Source organism: Marmota monax, unplaced genomic scaffold (genome assembly GCF_021218885.2).
Source record: "Marmota monax isolate L192 unplaced genomic scaffold, Marmota_monax_Labrador192_F-V1.1 WCK01_AAM20220418_F8-fsc00008, whole genome shotgun sequence".
Lineage (NCBI taxonomy): Eukaryota > Metazoa > Chordata > Mammalia > Rodentia > Sciuridae > Marmota > Marmota monax.
Genome location: NW_026694432.1, coordinates 22545424 through 22570829, shown reverse-complemented (window position 1 = coordinate 22570829; position 25406 = coordinate 22545424). Strand labels below are relative to the sequence as shown.

The window sequence follows — 25406 nt, the reverse complement described above, 5'->3', positions numbered from 1 at the left end:
GGTGTGGCAGTGTCTGGCATGGGTGGGCACAGAGCAGACTCTCCTCACGTTTGCTGATGGACTGAGTGTGCTGGGGTGGGGGCACTGGCCAGGGCTTTAACACAACCTGAAACACCCTGGAGCTGTAGGAAAAGCACATCCTGAAGTGATAGTTACTCAGATCTGTGACCTGCTCCCGTCCCTTCTCCCAACACCCAGGGATGCCAGAAGCTTTTATGCAGAAGCAAGAACCTCAAAAGGCAGCAGGTGACCAGGTGCAGTGGCGCACACCTGCAATCCTAGGGGCTCAGGAGGCTGAGACGGGAGGTTCACAAGTTCAAAACCAGCCTCAGCAATGGTGAAGCCCTAAGCAACTCAGTGAGACCCTGTCTCTAAATAAAATACAAAATAGGGCTGGGGATGGGGCTCAGTGGTTGAGGGTCCCTGAGTTCAATTCCTGGCCCCCCCCCAAAAAAAAGGCAGCGGGTGTTTACCTGAAGTCTGTGGGGGAGATGAGAGTGCTGCCTTGGGCAACCAACTCAGCAGGGGAGATCCTGGAGGGGTCCCCAACCACTCTGGACAGAAGGAGCAAAGAATAAGGGTTTGGCTCCTCCCTCCCCCCTGCCTCTTAGAGAATCAGATACTTTGGAGTCTGGCCCAAAGGACATCTGACCACAAAGCATGAGCTGGGTCAATCAGGGGCATTGACCTAGATGTCCCAGATTAGGATCCTGGGGATGATCCCTCTGATTCCGTGGAGGGGTCCTGTCTCCTCTGTAGGCCTCGGTTTCTCTGTGTGTAAAGGCTGGTGGTCTAGAAGTCCTCCACGGGCTCTGGGAACTCGAGTGAATGAGCTCTGCTTCTCTCCCACTCTGGGGTTGGAAATCTCCTCGACATCCCAGAGTTCCTTTCATGACTCTTGTCACTGACACCACAAATTCGTCTGAGCATTTATTGATGCTGCTTCTAATTTCAGCTCTCCCGGAGCCGTTTGGCCTCCCAGCTGCTCATTAGATGCTTCTGAGGACGCGCTCCATCACAAATACATTAAGAACATACGAACATCCTGCGTCTCATGCCAGGATTGGGGGGAGAGCTCAGGACGTCTCCCGGGAGCCGGGGGAAGCAGAAGGAAATGAGCTTTGGGCGGACAGACTGGGTCCAAGTCCTAGCTCTGCCCCTGTCCCTTGTGTGCGGGTCCCTTACCCTGTGCCCTCAGCTTTCCTGTCTACGAAATGGAAGTCATGGTGTCCACTGCTCAGTGCTGCTGTGTTGCCCTCTCTGGACAGTTAATGAAGAGGTCTCCTGTGGCAGGTGGCCTCTGTTTACAAAATGAGAAACTGAGGTCAAAGTGAGGCTTTGCCAAGTCACCTGGGTGTGTGAGTGTAGGGATGGAGGGAGGTGGCGACGAGGACAGTGTCACACGTTGACTCAGACGCTCAGGTTGGCAGTAGTTTCTGAGGCCAAATTCCAGGAATGGCAAGTGCCGGCTGCACCTGCAGCTGAGCCCCCCAGGAGTTAGGGTTGTTTAGAGGAGGAAGGTCCATGAAAGGGCCTGTGGCTAAGCGGGGGAGGGGCTCCAAGACCCTTTTGAAATCTGGCTTTGCAGTTGGCCCATCGAGTGTCCAGAGACACCGAGGCTTAGAGTGGGTGGAACTGTCTGCATTCCAGAGGCCCCCCATACCCAGAGACCCCCCTAGAACTCCTGCTGATGGCTTTGCCCCTGGGGACAGGGTTCCTGGGGACCCCCACCTTCTCCTCCTAACCCACCTAAAGAGGCAGTAAGGGGGAAGGGAAAGGAGGGGCTCTTGTGAAGCCACTGCTCCTCCCTGTCCTGCATCACCGCAGCCCGAGGGGCGGGGTCCCTTGGGCTGGGTGGGTCCTGGCGCCGACCAGTATCTTTTGAGTAATAGACTCAGGGAACTGACTCAGTCATTCGGATATAGACAGAACTTATGGTTTGTTTTTCTTTTTAAGCTTTAACCTTTAACCTTCATGACATTAGCCCCACTTTGTGCCCATAGGAACGAGCTCATGGACGACTCGGTCACTGAAGCAGCATAATCAAGTCCTAGATCACATGGGCAACAGGAAGTTAGGAAGGGTAAGTCACAGTCAGGGGACTAAGGTCCTGGTTTGTCGCCCACTTAGAGCAGATGCGGGGGGAGGCAGGACTCTACTCCATATGTGTAGCTGCCTATTGACCCCCACTCACGCATCAAATTGCTCATTTATTCTTTCGTTCATTTGTCCAATGCCAAGATTCCACCCTTTGCCAGGTGTTGTGCCAGGTGGAAAATAATCCCTCCCCTAATGGAGGTCCCTGGAGATAACATTGGCTCCCCCGCCCACTCCAGGTTCCTGAGCACCGCCTTAGAACACTCAAGCCATCCCACCGCTGTCCAGAAAGTGGCAGCACTCAGGCCAAGAGATGCCTGAAAAGAGACTTGGCAGAGGAGGGCACCAGGTGGGAGGTGGTTGGGGTCACCTGCAGAGGAAGCTCTGCCTGCTTTTCTGGAAAGCCTTCACGGTACATTCGATCAAGGAGGCAGGTACCTGAAGCTGGCCACAAGTTGGGATGTTTACTGACTGTTTGTGACTCAGTGAGGACATTTGGTTATGGGTGACAAGGCCCTGGCTTAAAATGAGGATGCAGGGGCACCACGGCCAAGGCTCCTTGGACCTCAGGGATAGACCGGCCCCACGGTCTGCCACTGATCATGCTGGAAGCTCATGTGATGGCCTCGTTCTTGTCTCCTCTGCAGACTGGGCCTTCCGGTTCCTGAGTGCAAGCCGTGGCCATGGCAGGCAGGAAGGTGACGTTTCAGGCCCAGCCAGCCAGGAAGACTCGGAATCCCAGGGCCAGGGACTTGTTGGGTCAGCTCAGCTTAGGTCTGGTGCCCACCCTGCCACCAGTGAATGGTGACAAAGGCAGGCACAATGTTGGACATGGACAGTGTGACTCTGGGAGAGTTACTGGAGGTGGGAGGACCCTTTCCAACAGAGAGCAGGTGGAATGAGTGGGTGTGCACGGCCACGCAGAGGCTGTTCCGTGTCCTCCCTCGGGCCACAGTTGCCACTGGCTGAGCTGCGGGTGGGGGCGGGGAGCACAGCTTCGGCCTCACTGCGGCAGAGGCTGTCAGAGACCCCTACCCCGCCCTGGGACATGTGCCTTCCTCAGCAGCATGACAATCCAGACTGCCAGACCCCGCTGCTCTGCCCAGGTGGGGTGGGGGACAGGGAATCCTCCACGCAGCACCCGTGACCAATCCCCCAGCTCCTGTCCCAGCAGAGCAAGGAATGGCAAGAGGGCCTGACACCGACTTCCCCAAGGATGGGGAGCCCCAGGTGCCCACCGAGGGACCTGTGTGATTGCACACCCGAGTGGCAGCCTCCCCTCCCCACCTCGTTCCTCCACTTCCCTGGGGTCACATGGAATCATGTGCTGTCTGTACCCAGGTCTCAGGTCTGCTCCCGTGACCCAACCCAAGACCCCTGTAGTGTTGAGAGGTGAGGAAAGATAGAGCACCCCCATTTCCATTCCATTATACGTTTTTCTCTATAAAAATACAGCTCTTTATTTAAACAGTTTGGGGTCATAGACCATTAGGGTATTATTTAAATACAATACAAAGAATAAAATTAGACATAAATATAAATATATCAAGATAATATATAATCTTCTCAGCACTCAAAAGAACAATATAACACTTTAACCTGAGGTGACACACATTTCCCCGATGCCCTTCAAGGGGGGGGCCACCCACCCGCAGCTGCTGTGTAGGTGAGAGAACCTTGTAAACCCTCAGATGCTCACACGCGTGCGCGCACGCGCACACACACACACACACACACACTTTCCTGCGTAGTGTGCCCTTTCCTCATGTCAGAGGCGATCCCCCTGCACCTCCCGAGTTTTTTGTCGTTGTTGTTAATGACTGGAAAGGAGTTGGAATTTAGAGTCATGAAAAACCCCAGAAATTCAACATCGGGGGGGAAAAACCCTTTTAAAAACATCAAGATTAAAGAATAGAAATCAAAAGGGTATTTTGTTCAAGCCTGAGATAACACTGTAGCCATGACAACCTCGAGTTTTCTGAAATTACCTTCATGAAGCATCTCAATGCAGGCCCAGATAGAACCTCAGTCTTGGGTCGGGGGTCTCCAGGACCTGACCCTTAGCCATGGCCTTCCCGGAGCCATGGTTACAATCATGTGGATAAGTCTCACTGAAGGTCAAATTCCCAGGGAGATGTGTGTGTGCCCGTGTGTGTGTGCGTGTGGACGCTGGTGAGGGCCTCCTGCCAGCTTACTGGCCTTTGGAAATTCTGGCAGAGACCTCTATATCTTGTTGAGATGGCCAAGGGGTCAAGGGTTGGCTTGGCTGGGCAGAGACCATGGATTTCACCACTGGGAGTACATGGTGTAAGTCACCAGAGAAATGCTACTGGGTGACCTTGGGCAAGTGCCTTTGCCACTCGGGACCTCAGCTTCCCGGAAATGGGACAGGAGAACACCTGGCAGCAGACTGCGAGTCCTGAGCACCACTGTGTCCTCAGCTGCTCCAGCACAATGCTGCTCCCTGGGTACGCTGCCCGGGAGGGTCCTCCTTCCCAGTGAGGTCCTCGCAGGTTCAGTGGCAGGGCCTGGGCTGCCCAGTCACAGCTGTCCAGATCCTCAGCCTGGAAACACTCAAAAATGTCCATCCTGGGGGTAGCCACTCAGCTCTGCCTGGCCACATCCTGGTGGGGGTAGGGGAATTGACGATCCCCCTCCCTGGAAAGGACAGCCACCTGCTCCCAGTAGAGCAGGAACCTGGGACCCCTTTACAGCCACAGCAGGCAACAGTATCCCAAGTGCTGTCCAAAACAGGGATCACGGGTCCTGGAGTCCAGGCCCTGCTTGGGGCCCCTGCAAGGCGGGTCACGGGGGTTCCTGCCATGGGAAGCAGGGCTCCTACTGCTGGGAAGAGGAGCGGCCGGGGCTGCCCTTGACGGGACTCTGGCTTCTGTGAGCTCAGTCCCCTGGCCTGGACGTGCAGGACCAGCAAGGGTGGAAGTGTGTGTGGGGGCGGAGCACAGAGGTGCCACAGGCTAAAAGGCAGGTATTCCTGGTGGCTGGGATGAGGATGTCTGGGGTCTCCTTGGAGCCTGTGTAGAAGGAGGAGCCTGCCAGCCACTATGGAGGCAGCACCAGTGATGTGGCAGGCCCCATGCCACACACATCAGAGATCCCCCTGAGCCTCACCACCCCTAGTTGGTGGCTGCCCCTGGAGAATCTGAGGTAGATAATGAGGGGGACTTACGCAGCCACCCAACTGGTAAACAGCAGGGCAGGGATTCGAATCCAGATCTGTCTGATATTAAAAAGTCTGCAATGTGTGACTCTGAAAATCAGGCTCTGAAGGACAGCTTCCCTTTCCTTCCCTGCAGCTCCCTCAGCCAATTGGATCTTGATCAGGGGCCCACTCTAGGGGACTCCCCAATCAGCCAATCAGGAGGATGAGACTTGCAGGACGAGGGAGCTCCAGGCTGGGAAAGGCAGGAGACCCTGGCCCACCAGATGTCCCTCCAGTGTGACTATCCCTTTCCCTCCCAGATGATCCCTTGATGGTGTCAGCCCTTGACATCCACAGTGACCTGACCCTGCCTGTCACCCAGGGCAATGCTCTGACCTGACACCCAACAGACCTCTGATCACGGCCCACCCTGTCTCCATCCCTCCTGCAGCTGGGCCTAACGCTGGTGCCTCCTAGGAAAGGTGGCATCCTACCACTCAGCCCAGATGCCAGCCAGCCTCTGGAGGGGACCCCCGAAGTGCTGGGAGACCCTCTGCTGCTTCAGCCAGGGAGGGAGGCTAGGCTCTCAGGACTCTGGTGTCTGGGTTCCAGGGCAGTGGGGCAGCCAAGCTGCAGCGCGAGGTTGGCGGGGAAACCAGGGCCCGCTCACCTGGCCATGTAGTGCCCCAGCACCCCACTCCTGACCTCGGTCCTCTGGCAGCCCCCGGCCCCCGAGCTGTCGGTGCTCCAGTCCACTGGACTGAGCTGGCCCTCCACCTCCGCCTCCCTCTCACCCTCCTCTTCCTCCTCGTCTGGGCTGCTGTCCCAGCAGAAGGTCAGTGTCCGAAGAGAAACCTGGGGCTCCCCGGGGAGCAGATTCCTCCCTGGGGAGGAGGAGCCCCAGGTGGTCCACCCGAAGAGGTCACCCTGCAGGGGCTCTTCCAGGGAGCCCAAGTCCTCAGGGAATTCTGGGTATGGAAGAAGCTCCGGATGCTGGTCCCGGCTAAGCCCTTGACCCGGCCGCTTCTTGGCCAAATAGCTGGAGGACCCAGCCTCGTCCCAGGGTGAGGAATATACGGTGCTGGGCCAGCTCCCGTCTGAAGAATCCCAAGCAGAGGAGCCTTCTCCAGGGACCACAAGTGTCCAGGGCCTTCCTGAGTCCACGCCGGACCCATCTGCCTCAGAGTGCCCTGAGACCCGGAGCTCTTGACCCAGGAAGGTGGGGTGTTCAATGTAGGGCTGGAAGCTGACATTGTCATCTTCGTCCTCAGTCAGTTTCTCTTCTGACCCTGCCTTCAGAGCGTCTGAGGCCCTGACCTGAGGGGCCGGCCTGACCTTTCTGATGAGTTCCTTTTGGGGACAGAGGAATAAGTCATCTAGGGACTCCGGTCCACTGGACTGGAAGGTTAGCACAGAGCGTCTGCATCCAGAAAAGTCCTGATACGGGGAGGGGGAGAGAGGAGAAGGTGATTAGGGCTTTCCACAGGATGAGGCCCCCCAGAAACAGACGGGGGCAGGGCTCGAGTTGTTACATTGTTGGCAGGAAACTGCATCTGGACCTTGATCCTGCCAGGAACCCAGGGAGCTAGGGCACGTGCACCCCAGAGCGGCCCCTCTGAGGGTGGAGGCACCTGGGTATTTCTCCATGAGACCCTCGGATGTCACTGAGGGACGTAAGGGCTGCTGGGGGTGCCTGTTCCCTGATGGGTGTGCTGGCAGAGAAAACCCGCAGGGGGGCAGGGGCTGGAGTCCAGGCAGGCCGAGCCGTGGGGCAAGGCATTTGGTGGTTAGCAGGACTTCCCACAGGTCTGAAGGTTGGGGCTTTGAAAAGACTCCCTTGCCACCCTGCTGATATGGGGACACTGAGAATCCATCCTTAAAGTCCCTAACCGCACCCGAGTTTCTCCTGGGCCTCGCCCACAGCCAGGCCCTGGTCTGAGCAGCGCACCCCATCTGGCCCCTGCAGCTCCTCCCTGTCCCCGCTGGCCGCCAGGTCCTTAGGGAGTGGTTAGTACCCCAAGGTCGGCCTGGGCAAGTCTTGACCTTGGTTAAATTGTGGACTAAGCACTGAGAGCCCGCTGAGTCGCCCCCTTTGGGCACTCCTGTCTCCCCCACCCCTTCTGGCCACGGTTCCAGAGTCTCAGGCCTGAGGGCTCAGCTCTCTGCACCCGAAAAAATCTTTAGTAAAGTGGCTTAACTAAAAGGATCTAAAGTCACTTCTCCCTCAGGGACAGATGGGTATTTTATTCAGTGCCAAAGGAATGCATCACTAATGGTGGAAACTTAGACACAGGATCTGACACATTTCCGTCTGGGCCACCTCGACAGCCTCTCCCAGCTACTCAAACTCCAGCCCCACCTCCTGCCTCTCAGTCCCCCTCCCTTCCCACCTGCCGCACACCCCCAGATTTGCCATACCAGGGCCTGTGGCATCTTGGACTGCCGAAACCAGGGGTTTCCCTGAAGACTCTTCCAGATCATACCCACCGAGGCCACCACCAGCAGCAGCAGCAGAAGTGACGGCAACACCAGGACTGTCCAGATGGGTCCTAGGCAGGAAAAATGACATCTACCCTCAGACGTGCAATGGTGCTCCCCTATCAGTGTGCTTCCCGTCCATCTTCCCACTCAGTCCTCATGAGAATAACCCCATCCTACAGACGTGGAAACCAAGGCTCAGAGAGATTATGTAAGTGGCCCGAGGACACACAGGGAGTGTGGCAGAGCTGGGACTTTCAACTGGGCCAGTCTGTCTCTAGATTCTGACTTTTAACCACTACAACATGAAACTCTCAAGGCCCCAGAGGAAAGTCCCCTGGACAGCACCACGTTGTACCTACCTGGGGCCTCCAGGAAGAAGCAGATGGGCGTGGAGAAGTTGCTGTATTTAGGGGAAATGAAGGTGTAGATGGTTCTGGCGCTGAGACAGTAGCGTCCGCTGGTGGCTGGCGGTAGGGGCACCTGGACTGTCTGGCCATGTGGGGTGGCTGGATATACTGTCTGTTTGGAGAAAGAAACAGAGACGAGTGGACCTTCTGAGGGGACCCCGTTCCATACGGTCGGGCTGGGGAGCATTGGCAAGCGGGTTAGGATGCGGATCCCGAACCTTCTTTTCTTTTCCTACACTGAGGGCCAGGTCTGGGGGTGTACTTCCCAACACTGTTTCTTTTTGGCTGAGTGTCAAATTAGGGATGTCTGCAGTTCCAAAGCAGCCTGTCCTTTGGGGTCACTCCTGGGTGTACCCCACCAGGGCCAGTGGGTCCCACTTTGAGAAGCAGATTCCTCAGGCCTTCTTCGCTTGAGCCTCCCAACCTCTTGGGGGTGAGGCCAGTCAGCAGTTACAGGCTCAGAAAAGTCTCCAGCCGCTCTGTCCAGTAAAGTAGGTGGTGGCCACACGAGGTGACCAAGCCGTTGAAGCAACTGGCCCAAGTACAAAACACCCGCTTCCATAGAATTAGGGAATAAAAAAGGTGAAACAGCTCCATGATTTTTATGTATTAATTTCATGTTGAAATGACAATATTCTATCAGATGAAATAAGATCTGTCAGTAAAACTAAAGTCTTTTGGGGGTGGGGGGGTGCGGCTCTGTGGTAGAGCACTGGCCTGGCACACATGAGGGCCTGGCTTCCGTCCCAGCACCACCCAAAGCAAACAAAAAAAGTCACTTGTTTCCTTTTATTTAATCCTGTTTATTTATTTTATTAATGTGGAATATTTAAAATGACATATGTGGGGGCTGGGGTTGTGGCTCAGAGAGCTCGCTTAGCATGCATGAGACACTGGGTTCAATCCTCAGCACCACATAAATGTAAAAATAAAGATATTGTGTCCACCTAAAAAATAAATATTTTTTATAAAATGACATATGTGGCTCACATTATATTTCTTTTGAACAGCGCTGGTCTAGAATATTCACAAGGTACTTTTCAATTTTGAAATCGATTCATAAAAATCGTACAGGTGTGGGCGGTGTGTGATGTTTTGACATTCTTGGGAGCTTCTGGAAGACGGGAACCTCGCTGGACCCAGAGCTACATCCCTAGGATGGCGGGGCCGGGGGTGAGTTCTGGTTTTGTGGAAGAAAGAGTGAACCAGAGCAGGGGTCAGCAAACCAGGCGCTGGGTGCCACCTTTCCTGCCACCTGATTTTGGAAACAGTTGCAGCAACCCATCGGGGCCCGTTCATTTCCACCTTGTCTGTGGCTGCGTTTGAGCTCTGGCTGCAGAGTTCAGTCACTGGGCCAGATCCCACTGGACAGACCCCGACCCTGTGCAGAGGAAGTTTGCCAAACTTTGCCATAAATAAATAAACATATTCCCAGGCCTGCACTGAAGTCAGGTCTGAAGCTGGGCGTACACCCAGGGGTGATTTGTGGACGTATGTTATCCAGGGTTATTTATCTCTGGGCTCTTTGGGATTGTTTCTTAGAGCTTATCTGTACTTTCTGCAATGACCTGACAAGTAAGCCTCCTGCAGCCATCACACTTTCATCAGATTTTATTGGGAAAAAAAAAAAAAGATGAGGCATGACTTGTGGACAGGCCGAGGGCACTTACACTGGTGAGGGGCCGGCTCCCCGGAGTCAGGGGTGTCAGCACACCGGGATCAGGGAGCAGCGGGAGCCTGAGGCACACTGGGCTGTGGAGCGGTAGCGGGAACCTGGCCTGGGGGCGGGGGAGGGACTGCCCACCTTGTTTGTGGTGCCCTCCTTCCAGAATTCCACCTTGTATATCAGGTCCACAAGGGGCATGCAGGGGGGCAGCTGGTAGGTGGCGTTGACCCTCAGGATCTTCTTGGTCTGGGTGAACACCAGGATGGGCGGGGCTGGTTCCACTGGAAGAAACAGCAGGACCTGTCAGAGCCCTCACCCAGTCCCGAGAGCCCCCTGGGAAGGGGGAACAGTGCTAGCTCCTGCCAAGCACCTCCATGCACCATGCATCTGACAGCCTCGCACTGACCCTGGAGGGAAGGTTCACGTTCCCTTTCTACAGAAGGGACACTGAGGCTTGGAGGGGTGAAATACCCTGGCTGAGCTCTCGGGAGACCTGCCCTTACTCATGGTTTCTTCCACCTGGGTGCCCTTTACATGCCACTGGGGTCTCAGAATCCTGCCCACACGTATTAGTTTCCTGTTGGCTGCTATAACAAATGACCACACCTTTGCCCTGGGTCTCACACATGGACCCTTTGGGACAAGTTCACTTGAGGGTCACTCAGCTTGTCCAGCTGAGGTCCCTGTTACCTCACTGCTTGTCAGCTGAGAGCCTCTCCCGGCTCCTAAAGGCACCTGCCTTTCCTCTCACCTTGCCCCCATCTCCAAACCAGGAATGGCACAACTGAACCCTCTTCACCCTTCAAATCCCTCTGACTTCCTCTGCTGCTCTGTGACTTCTGCCTTTAGCTGCAGAAAGTTCTCTGCTTTAAGGGCTTTGGGATGATAGTGGATCCATCTGGACAATCCAGAATAATCTCACTCGTTCAAGACCCATAACCTCAAAATTCCTTTTGCCGCAGAGTACACACATCCAACACATCTGCAGATCCCGGGTATGAGGCCAGAACGTCCTTGGAGGGCCAGTCAGCCTACCAAGGTCTTTCCTTCAGCCTCCCCAAATCATGTCCCTTTTAAATGCATAACACATTCACCCCGTCCCAAGGCTCTCATCTCATTACAACATCAGTTCAAATCCCCAAATTTCATCGACAGCATCGAAACCAGATGCAGATGAGACTCAGTATGATCCATCAGTGGGACACAAATCCTCTCTATGGGCTGCTGAAACTTGAGGACAGAATGATGGGAGAGGCCCAGGATGCAGTCCCAGGCCTTCCCGTTCAAACGGGGGACAGGAAAGATAGAATGTGTCATTGGTCCAAAGTGGCTTCGAATTCTAGCCACAAGAACTCCATGAGGTGCCCAGGCCTGGAGCCCTTCTGCTTGGCTCCTAGCCCTGTCCTGAGCTCCTGGCTCCGCCCTCTGAGTCACGCGTCCTTTTCATTAAGGGCAGCAGGTATCTGGCCCCCAAACAGTTTTTATCAGTTTGCATCTCCCAGGAGAAATGGCAAAGTCCATCGTGACTTCCGACTTTCTCTGTCCCTGTGAGTCTGAGCTGGCAGCTATGGATATAAAGTTTTCAGGAACTCCGTGGATCTCCTGGGGACCACTTCACCATAAGTCTCCTAGCACACCTACAGCTGCCCTAGTGGTGGGGTCCTCTGGGGAACTTTGACTGACACCCGCCTTCATGCCCGCCTCCCCTTCTCTGCTGGCTTCTTTCTTAATCATTACCTGGCCTTCATCCAGCCTCCTTCCTCCCCTCCTCACTCCCTTCCTTCCTTCCCATTTCCCATCCCTCCTCCTCTACCCTGTGCATCCTTCCTTCTTACCCAAACCTGTTCCTCCTTTTATCCACCCACCACCCACCCAGCCTAGTACACCTCAATCCTCTCTTCTCCCTTCCCCACTGACCTTTCCTGCCATTCTCCATTCAAACCCCATCCTCCTGGCTTGGAACCCTATTCTGCTCTCATTTTGGAAAACCTGGATGGCAGGGGACAGAGCGAAGCTTCGTGGGCTCCTGTCCGAGTGTTCACCCTCCCTGGGCACCTCCCTCCTGTCACTCCACCTTATCCAGGGTCAAGATCCAGATTCCCATCCTACCCACCCATTACTAGCAGTGCATCCGGACAAGGCACCCAGCTTCTTTGAGTCTTGCTTTGAATATTAAAAAAACATGCAAATGAACCTCATAGATTTGCTATGAGGATGAGAAATAAAAATCTATTGGAAAAAAGTGCTCTCCTCACCCAGTGTGAACACTTGTGGTTGCTGGTGATAAGCATGGTAGGGGGATTCCCCACCACCACCACCTAATTATCTTCTTTGTCCCCCAAATTTCTAGTGTACAGAAAAAAAATCGATTTAAAAAAAAATGATCTCTTAGAGAAGTTGAAGCCAACAACAAAAAAAATGGGAGTAAGTACAGCACCAAGGGAGGGCCCGTGAAGCACGCGCTGTAGGGGGTGCAGCGGCTGTTCTGGCGCCCCCTGCCGGTCCCCTAACTCCCTACATGAAGCCAGGCTGCCAGCTATGGCCCCAGCTGTGCTGGCCCCTGGTGGCCCTTTCTCACCAAGGCTTGCTTCAGAGCCAGGGCCACGGAGGGCTGCCCCAGTCAGGTGTCCCCTGCTTCAGGGAAGCGGCAGGCAGGTGATGTGACACTCATATAGAGTGTCACCTTGACTGGATGGGGGGGATGCCTATAGAACTGGTGAAGCATACTTATGGGCGTGTCTGTGTGGGTGTTTCAAAGAAGATTGGCAGGCAGGTCAGCCAACTGCGTCTGGAGGACCCACCCAGTAGGCTGGGACCAGAATGGAACTGGAAAGGGGAAGAGAAGGGGAAACTCCCTCTCTGGCTCTCGCTGTCCCTTCTCGAGCAGGTGCATTTCTGTGGCTGAAGGGGGACTTGTACCCGCTGGGGAAGGGAGGCTTTTGAGTCTTCAGCCTCAGATTGGTCTGTCTTTCTGAGACTTCTGGTTTCTTGGACTGAGTCACTGCAGGCTGCCACTGTGGGACTTGTCAGCCTTTGCGATGATAGGAGCCAGTTGGAGTCAATCTCTCCTATCACTGCATAGATTCTATTGGTTCCTTTCTCTGGAAAACTGTGGCTAACACAGACCATCAGGATGGCCGTGCCACTGAGTGAAGTCCCCACATCCCTCCCCTGCAGACCTACCTTCAGAAAGGTAATCCAGGGACTCAGACTCCACCCAAGGGGACCGGACACGGGCAGAAGCCGCCTGCACACGAGCCTTGAACTTGTTGTACAGGTCCTGTTTCTTCAGGCACATGAGGGGACACACCAGTGCCCGGGTTCCTGCACACTTTTTTACTTTTTGCCACTTCCTGGGGGTGGGAGAGCTGAGGGGGAGACAGGAGCAGGTGAGACGCGGACTCAGCCTCTGGTTAGGGAATTTAGAAAGCACGAGATTGCTCATCCATCCATCGCCAGATGACCCACCAGCCCTCTTCTAGCCAGGCAGCCCCTGGCTGAGACGGGGAAGAGAGGTCAGCTTGGGAGCGCAGACGGGAGTGGCTGGAACCCTCGCCCTGCCTCTCACTAGCTCTGGGACCTTAGGCAGGTCACTGACCCTAAGCCTCAGTTGCCTCATCTGCCACGATTCTCTCACAGGGCTGTTGTAGCCGCAGCTACGGCCAGTACTGGTCAATGTTTTCCATATGTTTATTTATTTTGGCACTTATAAACCACCTGCTGTATGCCATGCTCAGTGCTACGTGGATTTCAGAGGGCCACGTGCAGGTCCATGACTCCAACCTCCTGAAAACACTGAGGTCTGGGAAGAGACCTGCACACTGGGCATTGTTCCTGGCACGGGTGAACTGGTAACGCATGACACATGAAGTTCTGTGCCTGGCGACTTACATCTGATGGGAGGGGTACAAAGGACAATAATCATACCAACAGAAGCTGGTAAGTGCAGTGATAAACCAGGGTAACACAGAGTGACTGCTCTAAAAGGTGGCTCAGAAAAGGCCAGAAAGATGGCGCTGAAGCAGGAGCCCCCCACAGGGAGAAGGAGGGCACGGCTGAAGGTCTGGGGAAGGAACAGCAGGGACTAAAGCCCCGCAATGGGAAGGGGGAGCCTGACCTGGTCAGAGAACCGCAAGAAGGCCAGTGGGGTCAAATCCCAGTGGTCAAGGGGGGACAGGCGTGACAGACCAGAGACCAGGGTGGCAGGGGAGGTGGGCAGGCCAGGTGGCGCTCACAGTCTTGCTAAGGACTCTGGGTCTGCTCTGGGAGTGATGGAGAGCCCCTGGGAGGCTTGGACAGGGCCACTGCTAACGTTTGAATGTTGATGTCCCTTCCAAGTGCACAGGTTGGAACTTAACCCCAAGGTGACGGTGTTAAGAGGTGCGGTCCTGCTGGGCGTGATGATTCACACCTGAAACCCCAGCTCCTCGGGAGACTGGAGCAGGAGGATGCAGAGTTCAAGGCCAGATGGGCAGCAGAGTGAGACCCTGCCTCCAAATAAAAACAAGACCGTGCTGGGGATATAGCTCTGTGGTAGAGCCCTGCTGGGTTCAATCCCCAGTGCAGAAAGAGAGGGAGAGGGGAGGCAAATGTGTCTCTATGATGTATATCACTGTTCCTGAAAAGATTAGAAGTCATAGCTACCTAGATAGCCAGCACACAGACTATGATCTTTTTTTAAAAATTTTTTTTTAGAGAGAGAGAGAGAGAGAGAGAGAGAGAGAATTTTTTAATATTTATTTTTTAGTTTTCGGTGGACACAACATCTTTATTTTATTTGTATGTGGTGCTGAGGATCGAACCCAGCGCCCTGCGCATGCCAGGCGAGCTCGCTACCGCTTGAGCCACATTTCCAGCCCAGACTATGATCTTTTTTAAAAACATTTTTATTAGTTGTTGATGGATTATTTATTTATTTATTTATTTATTTATATGCAGCACTGAGAATTGAACCCAGTGCCTTGCACATGCTAAGCAAGCGCTCCACCACTGAACCACAATCCCAGCCCCAAGCTATGATCTTTAAAATCTTTTCCTATTAAATGGAGAAGTGGCTCACTGCAGATCTTAGGTCAGGAACCTCACAAGATGAACTTGGGACACCTTGTCATAACAAACAGTGAGAAAGATATCAAAGATTATCAGAGTCAAGTTAAAATGACTCAGTTTTTTTTTTTAGACAGAGTCTTGCTAAATTACCGGGTTGGCCTTGAACCTGTCTGCCATCCTCCTGCCTCAGCCTCCAGAATAGTTGGGATTACAGGTATGTGCCACTGTACCTGGCTAAAGTTAAAAAGACTCAGAAATAACCTCGAAGAAATGCATTGGCCAAAGATGGGACAATTCAAGGTTCAAAGTAGAGAATAAATTACAATTGAATTGACATTATCAGCTGGGCATGGTGGTGCACACCTGTCATCCCAGCAACTTGGGCAGGAGGATCATGAGTTCAAAGCCAGCCCCAGCTGGCTTGCATAGTGAGGACCTATGCAACTTAACAAGACCCTGTTTCAACATAAAAAATAAAAGAGATGTGGTCTTGTGGCTCAGTGGTTCAATTCCCCCTGGGTTCAACCCCTGGTACCAAATAAATAAATACAATAAATGAAGTGACGTGGTTAGATATGCTCAACAACTAAACAACAACAATAATAAAAGAAGTTCATAAAAATTGTAAAAGAAGTTAATTAGTCACCTTTGGGGAAAGATAGGGAACCAATTATTCTGTCTTGCCTATTTGAAAACCTGTGTTTCAAATACTAAATGAGGGGAAAGAGCTTTTTATAAAATAATTCCAATTATCAAATGGGAAAAACAACAATTAGAGTATAAGCATTTTGCAATCCTCACAGGTATTTAGAAAAGCATTAAAAAAGGAGGAAAATATTGCAAAAGTCCAGAGGAGAGGCTTGCAAGTCCTTAATAAAGTTATTCTAGATGGAACCCACTAGAATACACTGCATCCCACTGCGTGATTTTGAGCGAGACACACCTGCAGCAGCACCCCAGTCTCCTCCTCTGTAAAGTGGGGAATGGGACCCGTCCTCCCAGGGCTACTGTGAAATTAAATACATTTAATGTACTGACACAGGGCTGGGGGTGCAGCTCAGAGGTAGATCATTTGCTTAGTATGCACAAGGCCCTGAGTTCCATCCCTGGTATCAGAAAAAACCAAAACAAGAAAAAAAAAAATTAGGTGCTGACACGCTGCCTGCCGCGCAGCACAGGAAGGTAGAGCTTCCTGCCTCCTGGGCGGGTTCTTGCTTTTGCCAGCTCTCCTGCAGTCTGTGCATGCCCAAGCCAGGGTCCTGTCTTTCATATCTGGATTCTCAGAGGCAGAGAATATGATGGAACAGGAAGAGCACATATTTTGTGGTCAGATGGGTTGGGTTCCTCCTCTGGCTCCATCACTAGCCAGGGAAAGCAATTCTCTGTGATGGATCTTATTACCTCTAAAGTGAGGGGACACAGTGCTGCCTGAGGGTCCTGGGAGAGAAAGATTCCCCCGAACACCTGTAGCACTGGCCTAGGTTGGGACCTGAGGATGTATAGCTCCTTCTCCTTCCTGCTTCACCCCATCACCACCAGTTCCAGATTAATCTTCCCACATATCCGCTTCTATCATCTCACTGTCCTACTAAAAACTCTATAGGCTGGACATGGTGAAGTGCGGTGGCGCATGCCTGTAATTCCAGTGGCTCAGGAGGCTGAGGCAGCAGGATCACAAGTTCAAAGTCAGCCTCAGCAACTTATTGAGGCCCTAAGCAACTTGGCGAGACCCTGTCTCTAACTAACACATAAAAAGAACTAGGGATGTGGCTCAGTGGTTAAGCACCTCTGGGTTCAATCCTCAGTATTCAAAAAAAAAAGAACTCTATAGGAGCAGGGCACAGTGGCACATGCCTGTAATTCCAGCGACTAGGGAGGCTGAGGCAGGAGGACTGCAAGTTCAAAGCCAGGCTGGGCAACTTAAAGAGACCCCTTTTCAGAATAAAAACTAAAAAGTGCTGGGGTCATAGCTCAGTGATAGATCTTTGCCTAGTAGCATGCATAAGGCCAGAGGTCAACCCCCAGACCTTCAAACAACAAACAAAAAACTCCATATAATCTACATCTACGTTCAAAGGTGGCACATCTGCTCTTCTGGGTTGGTGGTGACTGCCTGGGCTTCCAAATTGAGAAGCACTCCAGGCCCTATCCAGCACCAGGGGAAACTGATTCCTAACAATGCAGCATTTTGCAGGCTACAGGAGGGAGTCTCGTCCCTGGGCCTTATGTTTGCCCTCACTAATCAGCTGGAACAACTCCAAGCACCTCATCCAGGGGTACAGGAGTGCCTTGTCCCATGCCCTCAAGCTCCACCCAAGGCTTGCTCCAACTTTTCTCAAGACCCACCACCATCCCATGCGCCTGTCACCTGCACGCAGTTTATTCAACTCATTTCTACCAGCGACCTTACCAAGAACCCCTCCCCAAACATCTGCCACGTGCTATCTCCCAGGGGACCCAGAGAACCACTGAATATCAGCCACACCCCAAGCAGATACCCCAGGGAAGTCCCTCTGGCCCCTACCCACCTCCTTGGTCTCCCACCCAGCAGCCTGGAGATTCACTTCACCTTTGATAGGCCACAAAATAGGTCACGTTCTGGGGGTTGCCAAGCCCAGGGAGCCACGTCAGGTACACGCTGAAGTTCTGGGAGAGCAGCATCACGTTCCGAGGAGGGGCTAGACGGGAGCCCCCTGTGGAGACAAGAGGTCATGAGTCCTGGAGCTCTGGGCTGGTCTGGACACGGGCCATTTAGGGCTGAAGAGTGCCACCACAGGTGGTCAGCTGCTCACCAAGTTTGAGGAACCAAAAGCCACCGCCCACACCCTGCAGGCCTCAGCGTCCCATCTGTACCACGAAAGGAGGCTTCTGTCTACTCTGGCACCCAAGTGTCCCGGAGCTCCATGGAGCGGGAACTGGGCTCTGGAGAGAGCATCCCCAAGAGTTCCAGGAGCAGGGGCTCTTGTTCTCAGCAGTCCCCGGGGCCTGCCTGGGGTGGTCCCGGCCCCCGGCAGGTGCCTGATGAGTACTCGCTGAGTGGATGGATATTATGATGACTTGACTCATCCCATCCATGTAACTGGAATGAAACGGCAAAGGGTACTGCCCAGGCCTTAGAAGCAGAGCCACACACCCAAATGGCCTGTGCTGAGGAGGGCAGGGAAAGAACTTGGAGGACCTTTCCTCCAAGCAGACGGGGATCCCCACTTCCACTGGCCTGCGATTCCTTTAACTGCACCATTTGCCATGGACTCAACATGGTCCCCCCCTGGACACACCGCCAGTTGCCTCTCTCTGCCTGATTCTGCATTCCTGCCTCTCGTCCCCTGGGGACGGAGGACTGCCCTCCCGATTCACTGCACCAGGATATGAAAGTAATGAATCTTTGATCTTATTTCCTACTGTGGCAGTGGGTTGGCTTGTGCCTTTATCTGAAAAACCAGGTGAGGCTCCCAGTGCCAGGGAAAGATCAGGAAGGCATAAGATGAACTTGGCTCAGGCAAGACCCACAGGACATCTTCCAGTATAAACACATATGAGGGACCCCTGGTCATGGGCTGGACAAGCAGGCCTCAGATTGTGGACAGGCACAAGAAGTCTCCCATGAAAAGCATACACTAGCTTGTAATCCCAGCAGCTCAGGAGGCGGAGGCAGGAGGATGGTGAGTTCAAAGCCAGCCTCAGCGAGGCCCTAAGCAATTCAGTGAAACCCTGTCTTTAAATAAAATATAAAAGGGGCTGGGGGTATGGCTCAGTGGTTAAGTGCCCCTGAGTTTAATCTGGGTACCAAAAAAAAGCACATGAGCAGCATCCATGACCAGATGTCCTGCATTTCCTGAGGGGACAGGGCTGCTACTGCTCTCATGGTAGAACCCCAACTTATCTGGGGGCTCTCAAAACACCTTGTCCCTCTGTATAGCAGCAAGGGTTCAAATAAAAATCAAAGCCAGGGGCACTGCTTGTTCAAGCCCTGGGTTTGATTACCAGCACCATGGGGAGAAAAAAAGAATGAAATAAAGAAAAGAAAAGGTCTGGCCATGTCCCTCTTCTGTTTAAACCATCTCGAGACTTCCGTGCATTTCACTCCAAATAAACTCCCAAGTTTGCACTGTTACCTCTGGGGCACTACCCAACCTGACCCGCCCCTCCCCCCTTGCTCCCTCCTTTTCCATGTGATGATCCTCCCCCAAACGTTTACCTGGCTTTTGTCACACTCTTTCATGTTCCTATCTCAGTCAGTGACAAGTTCAGTGACAAGTTCTCTGGCCACCTTTAACTGGCCTCTACTCCTCCTCCTCAGCCTCCTCCTCACTGCTGACCATTCTCTTCTGAAATACACACCTGATGATACCACTCTCCAATTTCGTGAGTTTCTTTTGCTCTGGGAATAAAGTCCACGTTCCTTATCGAGGTACATGAGGCCCTGCCCAGCATGGCCTGGCTTGGCCATTCAGCAAATGTCTCCCTGACACCCCCCAACACAAGCTCACCAGGCTGCGGCAAATCTTCCTTCCTGCTGTCCCCAAACCACCACCTTCTTTTAAATATCTTTGGACCCAGGTGTCTAGAATTGCCTAATGCTCACCGTCTAACCTTTGAAAGACTTGATTCAAATTAACGCAGAGGCAATGTGACCAGGATGCTAATTAAAGCTGACCTGTGTAGGAAATTTGTTATCATCATGTGATTAACATGTCTAGTTTCCTGCGTGGGGTACCCCTGGTTGTAAGCCCTCCCTGCTCAGGATGTACGAGTAACAAATCCGCGATCCTGTTTCCTCCCCTGGGTTTACTGTCCCTGATTTTCCCCGACATCTCCAAGAGGCAGTGGTTTTGATGATGAGGATGATGAAGATAATAATAGCGGCTGACCCGTACTGTATTTTCATTTCAAGACAGGCTGTGCTAAACACTTCAACTAAATTTTCTTTTGCCACACCCTTGGGAGCAGGTACTAATCATGATCCTCACATCACAAGTGGGACGATCAAGGGCCTCTCAGGTAATGAGCTGTGGAATCAGGATTCAGATCCGGGCCTAGCCAACTCCGAGGTCTAAGCTCTTGACCTTACCTCCTCCTCTAGGTATTCATGGAGGGAAGGCCCAATTCTCCTGACGGTGCTCACTCAGCTTCCCAGCCCGGCTGCCTCCCCCTGACATTTTGATCCAAGTGTGGATGCCTGCTTCCACCCCATCCTGTGTCCTCTAGCTGGACCTTGATTATAGTTAGACTGGTGCTACCATTATGCAAAGCTCTAGCACTGCCTGGCAGGTGCCCAGCAGGAGGCCAGTCTGTCTGCAAGTCACTCATAAAGTCACTTGTGGACAGGTCAGGTCCAAAGGCTAAGCTCATCCACAGTGGAAAACTCATAGCTAAAGTAGCCACATGGGACTGAGACTTCAAGGGCTCCAGGCCCTGGTCTGGCACTTCATACACAACACCTCAGATGACAAACCACCCTAAAGGTAGGTGTCATTCATTCCCCTTCTGGAATGGGCACTAGGCTCAGAGACAAATATTAAATAATGTAAGATTACACAACCAGTTTGTGAGGGGAACGTAGACCTCCCCCATTTACTGTCCCTCCTTAGCTGGAAAAACACTGCTGCAGAGTTGGGAGGTGACCTAGTGGACGCACCACCCTGTGCCAGTTGCCCACGGGAGTCCCAGTTCAGCGTGCCTCCCCTCTGCTGGCCTTCTTGGGAGATTCCCTTCACTGGTCTAAGCCTCAATTTCCCCATATGATAAAGAAGAATATCCAGCTCATGGGTTGAAATGCTTTTTAAATAAGATAATGCAGTGTCCAGCACAAAGACATTGCTCGAAATAGGTTGGCTTTTGTAATTGATTGTGTTCAAGGACCCTTCCAGCTCTTTTAATTGTGAGTCTAAAACTAGAAAGACATGGGGGGGGGGAGACATTTCTGGCCCTTCTCCTCCCTAGATTGGTTGGAGTGGTGGCTGGGTCCCAGTCCTCGTATTTTGTACCCTGCCACCTTAATTACCAATGGGGGAGCTGGTGGTGACACACAGCAGGGCCCAGGCTCTGCCAGAGCTCCATCCTCCTAGTGGGGGAGGGGGGTGCGTGACACCCACAAAGGAGGGGCAGGGAAGGCTACCTCTGTCCCGCAGCCGCTCAAAAGTGGGTCAAAAGTGGGTCAAAAGTGGCCTGAGCTCAGGGGAACAGAGCGTTAGGAAACTTGAAAAATGCAACAAATGCCTTTTCAGCTGCCACTGTGTCTCTTTCCCAGTTCACCTGGAGCTGGGCTGGAATTGGGAAACTCATTTCTTCCCGGAAGGGCATTTCCAAGATCCTGGGCTGCTTACTCCCGGGAAGCCGCGAACCCGCGGCGGGCGAGCGGGCGGGCAGGGCCGTTCCCCAGCCGGTTTGGCGGCGGCGACTGCAGCCCACTGGCCCTCCCTAGAGCCGCGGCCCGGCCGGGGACACCCGCCGCCCGCCCTCCCCGCCGCCCGCGCCCTTACCTGGAGCGGTCAGCAGCAGGCCCAGGAGCAGGGGCGCCCACCGGCCGGGCGCGGACATCTCGGCCGCCCGGCCCGGGCCCAGGTCCCCGCCGCCCGCCTTGGGCCCAGGGCCGCCAGGTGACGCGGGCGGCCGCGAGCGGAGGCGGAGCGGCGGGCGGGGATCCCCGGGGACGCCCCGCGGGGAGGGAGCGACCCGCCGCGCCCCCGCCCTCTACTGGCAGTGGCGCACCGTCCGGGTGGAAAACCAGACGTTTTTCAGTAAATCGGGGGCGTGTCGCGGGGGGCGGTCAACTGTTTATATTAATAATCACACTTAGGGTTAGTCCAGCGTGGACTAGGGACAGAGTTCAGGGCCAGCGCAGCCCGGCGCACACACCGCTGGCGGGGGCCAAGCGCGCTCCGTGCGGGGAACTGAGCCGCGAGCTTCCGCGCGCGTTTTCTCCCGAAAGCCCGCAAGGGTCGTCGGTGCCTGGTTCTTCTCCGCACGCTCCGTTCCCGGGATGTGGGACTCTAGAACTTCCTGGACTGGACGGGGGCGGGGCAGGGTGCCCTGATGCCACCAAAGCCTGGGCCCTTCACCAGCATAGGAACAGCTTCCAAAAAACACAAGCCACACGCAGGTGATCTGCAGTCATTAAAAGCTGTGCAATGTCCCAAGACACTGTTAAACAAATTTAAAGACCCTGATTGGCTGATGATGATGATGATGATGATGATGATGATGATTATATTTTTATTTTTATTATAGAATAGTACCATAAAACAGAGTCAGTGTTCCAATGAGCCAAGCAGAGCAAGTGGGTTTTGTAGACAGGGAAAAACTGAAGAAAGCAGAATTTTAAAAAAAGAATTTTAAAAGCATATCTGTCATTTCAAAGTGACTTTTCCTGTCAGGTGGAGACAAGGAGACAGAAAAATAACTCAGGTTACTTTTTTGTGTGTAAGGAATAATTCAGAGGGAACTTTATTATCATGCCAACTAAAACTGGCCTGTTTGGCAATCTGGCTATTATCTCTCGCTTCTCTTGATTTCCGAGAAGGTCAGATAAACAACTTAGTTTCAGTTTGGTGACTGAAACTTTGGCATGGGTGACTCTTATAGAGTTTTATTCTTGTCTGGTCTGATCAGGTCCAGTGCAACAATGGCCTCCTGTAATTTTTTTTTTTTTTTTTTTTTGGTACTGGGGATTAAACTCAGGGGCACTCAACCACTTCACTTCGAGACAGGGTCTCACTGAGTTGCTTAGTGCCTTGCTTTTGCTGAGGCTGGCTTTGAACTTGGGATCTTCCTGCTTCAGTCTCCCAAGCAGCTGGGATTACAGGGGTGTGCCACTGTTCACGGCTTCCTGTAATTTTTAACAGTAGTGAGATGTTTGCAGAAAAACAAGTTCTAAAATTGAGCCTGTTAAAGGTGTGTGTGTGTGTGTGTGTGTGTGTGTGTCTACATGCATAGATACAAATATAAAATACCTTCTAATTTATTAATAATTAATGGTTGTTATCTCTACCTCTGGATGGTCTAGTTGATAAGATTTTTGTTTGTTTGTTTTTGTTTTTTTGTGATCCTAGGGATTTAACCCAGGGGTGCTGTATCACTGAGCAAAACTACCAGCCCTTTTTAAATTTTTTAAATTTTGAAACAGAATCTAGCTAAGTTGCTCTGGTTGGCATCAAACTCACAAGCCTCCTTCCTCAGCCTCCAGTCACAGGGATTACAGATGTGGGTCACCACTGGGCTGCAATTTCCTTTTTAAGATTTCTTTTTCTAATGAGAAATTATACCCCATCTTATTCAAATGTATGATATGTCAAGATCATGTACTGTCATGTGTAACTAATTAAAACAAATTAAAAAAATAAATAAAAAGTGCCAAAAAAAAAAAGATTTCTTTTTCTGATCATGTGTAGTTTTCAGGTTTTTCAATAATATGTATTGTTTTTCCAACAAGAAAATTCATTTTTATTCTAAAATTAATTATGGCAGTGTTAATTAAAAAACTGTTAAGATTGAGGGGTATCTGAAATAAAAGGAGTTATATAGATGCTAGTTAGGGAAGGCCCAGGTCCTGAGAAGTTTCCAGAAATCACTAGCGGTAAGGTCAGAAAGCAGGTGGAAAAACATTTTTATAATGAATATTTGGGGGAGAAATCATAAACTGTTTCATTGAACCCGCATGGGCTGTAGATGGGAGGGAAGTCCATTAGAAGATGTGGTGCATGTGGATTATTTGGAGTTAACAGTCCAGCTGGGCATGGTGGTACATGCCTATAATCCCAGTGTCTTGGGAGGCTGAGGCAGGAGGATCACAGTTTCAAAGCCAGCCTCAGCAACTTAGTGAGGCCCTAGTGAAGTGGCACCCCCTTTCTCCACAGAAAAGCCTTCTACACCATGGCTGATTTTAGGACTGTCAGCAAAAGAGTCCATTGTAGATAAACTTCCTATTTTTGTGTCACCCTGTTTACTTGGCCACTGGCCGAGAAGATACCAGCACTCCAGGTGCTGGACACCCCCCTACTAGTTTTTCACAAACATAACCAGTATAGTACTTTGAAGAAATGTGCAAACAAGGCCTCTGGCCTTGAGTTGAACTTCACAGAGATGTCTACATTTTTAAGATAAGTTACAAATGGGCTCCATGGTAACAGCTGGCAGGGGGAGGAAAGAAAGGGGAGAAGAAGCTCTCCCCTTCTCAGGTGTTGTCCTTGAAGAGTTAACTTGCCCAGAACAGTGAAAGAAAAAGCTGCTTTTATGTGAACTTCTGCAGACTGTGAACTTCTGAGCCCCTCCCCTTACACGCTGGGTATAAAACTCTGAAATTTCCTGAACTCAGGGTTCAGGGGATTGATTGATTACAGCAAAGGCTGTACCCTCTGAACCTGGCTGCAGCCAAATAAAACTGCTTCCTGCGATCTTCGGTGCCTTGCCTCCTTTGTCCCTACAACACTAGCAACTTAGCAAGACCATGTCTCTAAATAAAGTATAAAGAAGGGCTGAGAATGTGGCTCAGTGGTTAAGCATCCCTGGGTTCTATTCCTGGTACCAAAATCAAACCCACAAACATACAACAAAAACCAGTCCAGAAGGTTCATATGTAAACAGGACCCAGTCATCCTCAGACATTCTAGAAGGTGAGACAGTCTTTGATTAGTTTGCCCAAAGGTGCTGTCTGATAAACTTCCTCACCTCTTTCACCTCCATCTTGTGAACCTTGGTGATTAGATTTAGAACATCTTAGACTTTATCTTTTTGGCAGTGCTGGGGATGGAACCTAGGGCTCACACATGCTAGGTAAGCCCTCTATCACTGAACCACAACCCCAGCTAGATTTTTTCTTTTGTCAGCTGTTATTTTTGAAATATGATATATTCTGTCCTTTCACAAATTTTTTTTTTTTGGGGGGGGGTGCTGGGGATTGAACCCAGGGGCTCTAACCACTGAGCCACATCCCCAGCCCTTTTTATTTTTTTATTTTGAGACAGGGTCTTGCTAAGTTGCTTAGGGCTTTGCTAAGTGGCTGAGGCTGGCTTTGAACTTGTGATCCTCCTGCTTCAGCTTCCTGAGTCACTGGGATTCCGGGCATGCGCTACTGCACCTGGCTCTTACACAATTCTTGAAAGATATATTGCCTCCTTTTTACAGGTTTGGGAAGTGTCGTCTGAGAGCCCCGAGAGCTTGAGCCCTGGGTAGGTGCTGGAGTTTGGTTGGGTCCACTTTCAGGCTTGCGGGACTCTATGGCACCCTCCTCTGGGTAATTGCTCTGTTTTCTCTCTGGGTATCAGCAACCGTCGGTCAGGTGTAACCAAACAAAGTTGTGCTGATATTTAAGCCAAATGCCGGCTCCCAGATTGGCTCCCCCAAGTCTGTAGGGAGAAGACGGATCATCCCAGAGCTTGGTAAGTCCAGAAACTGCTCTGAGGTTGGCCAGGGTGGCAGATATTTGGAAGTTTAAGGAAGGTTCTGGAATTTGCATCATGCTTTTGGCTCAGTCAGTCTGTCACAAGGAACCACAGAGGTGTGTTCAGATGTGTTCCCTGTCTTTGAGGCCTGGAGAGACAAGAGACCT

The 25406-nt window shown here is 52.1% G+C and overlaps 1 protein-coding gene and 1 long non-coding RNA gene across 3 annotated transcripts in view; one reads left to right on the top strand and one right to left on the bottom strand.

Annotated features, from left to right (window-relative positions):
* Positions 1 to 3531: 3531 nt before the first annotated feature.
* On the bottom strand, positions 3532 to 21463 carry Ifnlr1 (interferon lambda receptor 1). The gene is made up of 7 exons (XM_046418907.2): positions 21343 to 21463; positions 17430 to 17553; positions 12995 to 13179; positions 9950 to 10092; positions 8098 to 8257; positions 7676 to 7806; positions 3532 to 6694 (listed from the first exon to the last, which is right to left on the bottom strand). Exons 1-7 carry the CDS (start codon positions 21398 to 21400, stop codon positions 5924 to 5926), a joined length of 1572 nt encoding a protein of 523 aa, XP_046274863.1. The 5' UTR covers positions 21401 to 21463; the 3' UTR covers positions 3532 to 5923.
* LOC124075375 (uncharacterized) overlaps positions 20195 to 25406 on the top strand; it is a 36615-nt gene continuing 31403 nt past the window's right edge. For both annotated transcript variants that reach the window (XR_009224351.1, XR_006846015.2), the window contains exon 1: positions 20195 to 20325. This is a non-coding gene — a long non-coding RNA (uncharacterized LOC124075375). The remainder of the gene's footprint in view (positions 20326 to 25406) is intronic.

What these genes read in the sequence shown, in the direction of transcription:
- Ifnlr1 (XM_046418907.2), bottom strand. Translation starts at nt 21,400, where the DNA reads ATGTCCGCGCCCGGCCGGTGGGCGCCCCTGCTCCTGGGCCTGCTGCTG. An exon ending in CCTGGATTACCTTTCTGAAG is followed by an intron (nt 10,093 to 12,994) that starts GTAGGTCTGCAG and finishes TGTTTCTTCCAG; the next exon opens with TGGAACCAGCCCCGCCCATC. An exon ending in AGGAGGGCACCACAAACAAG is followed by an intron (nt 8,258 to 9,949) that starts GTGGGCAGTCCC and finishes TTCTCCAAACAG; the next exon opens with ACAGTATATCCAGCCACCCC.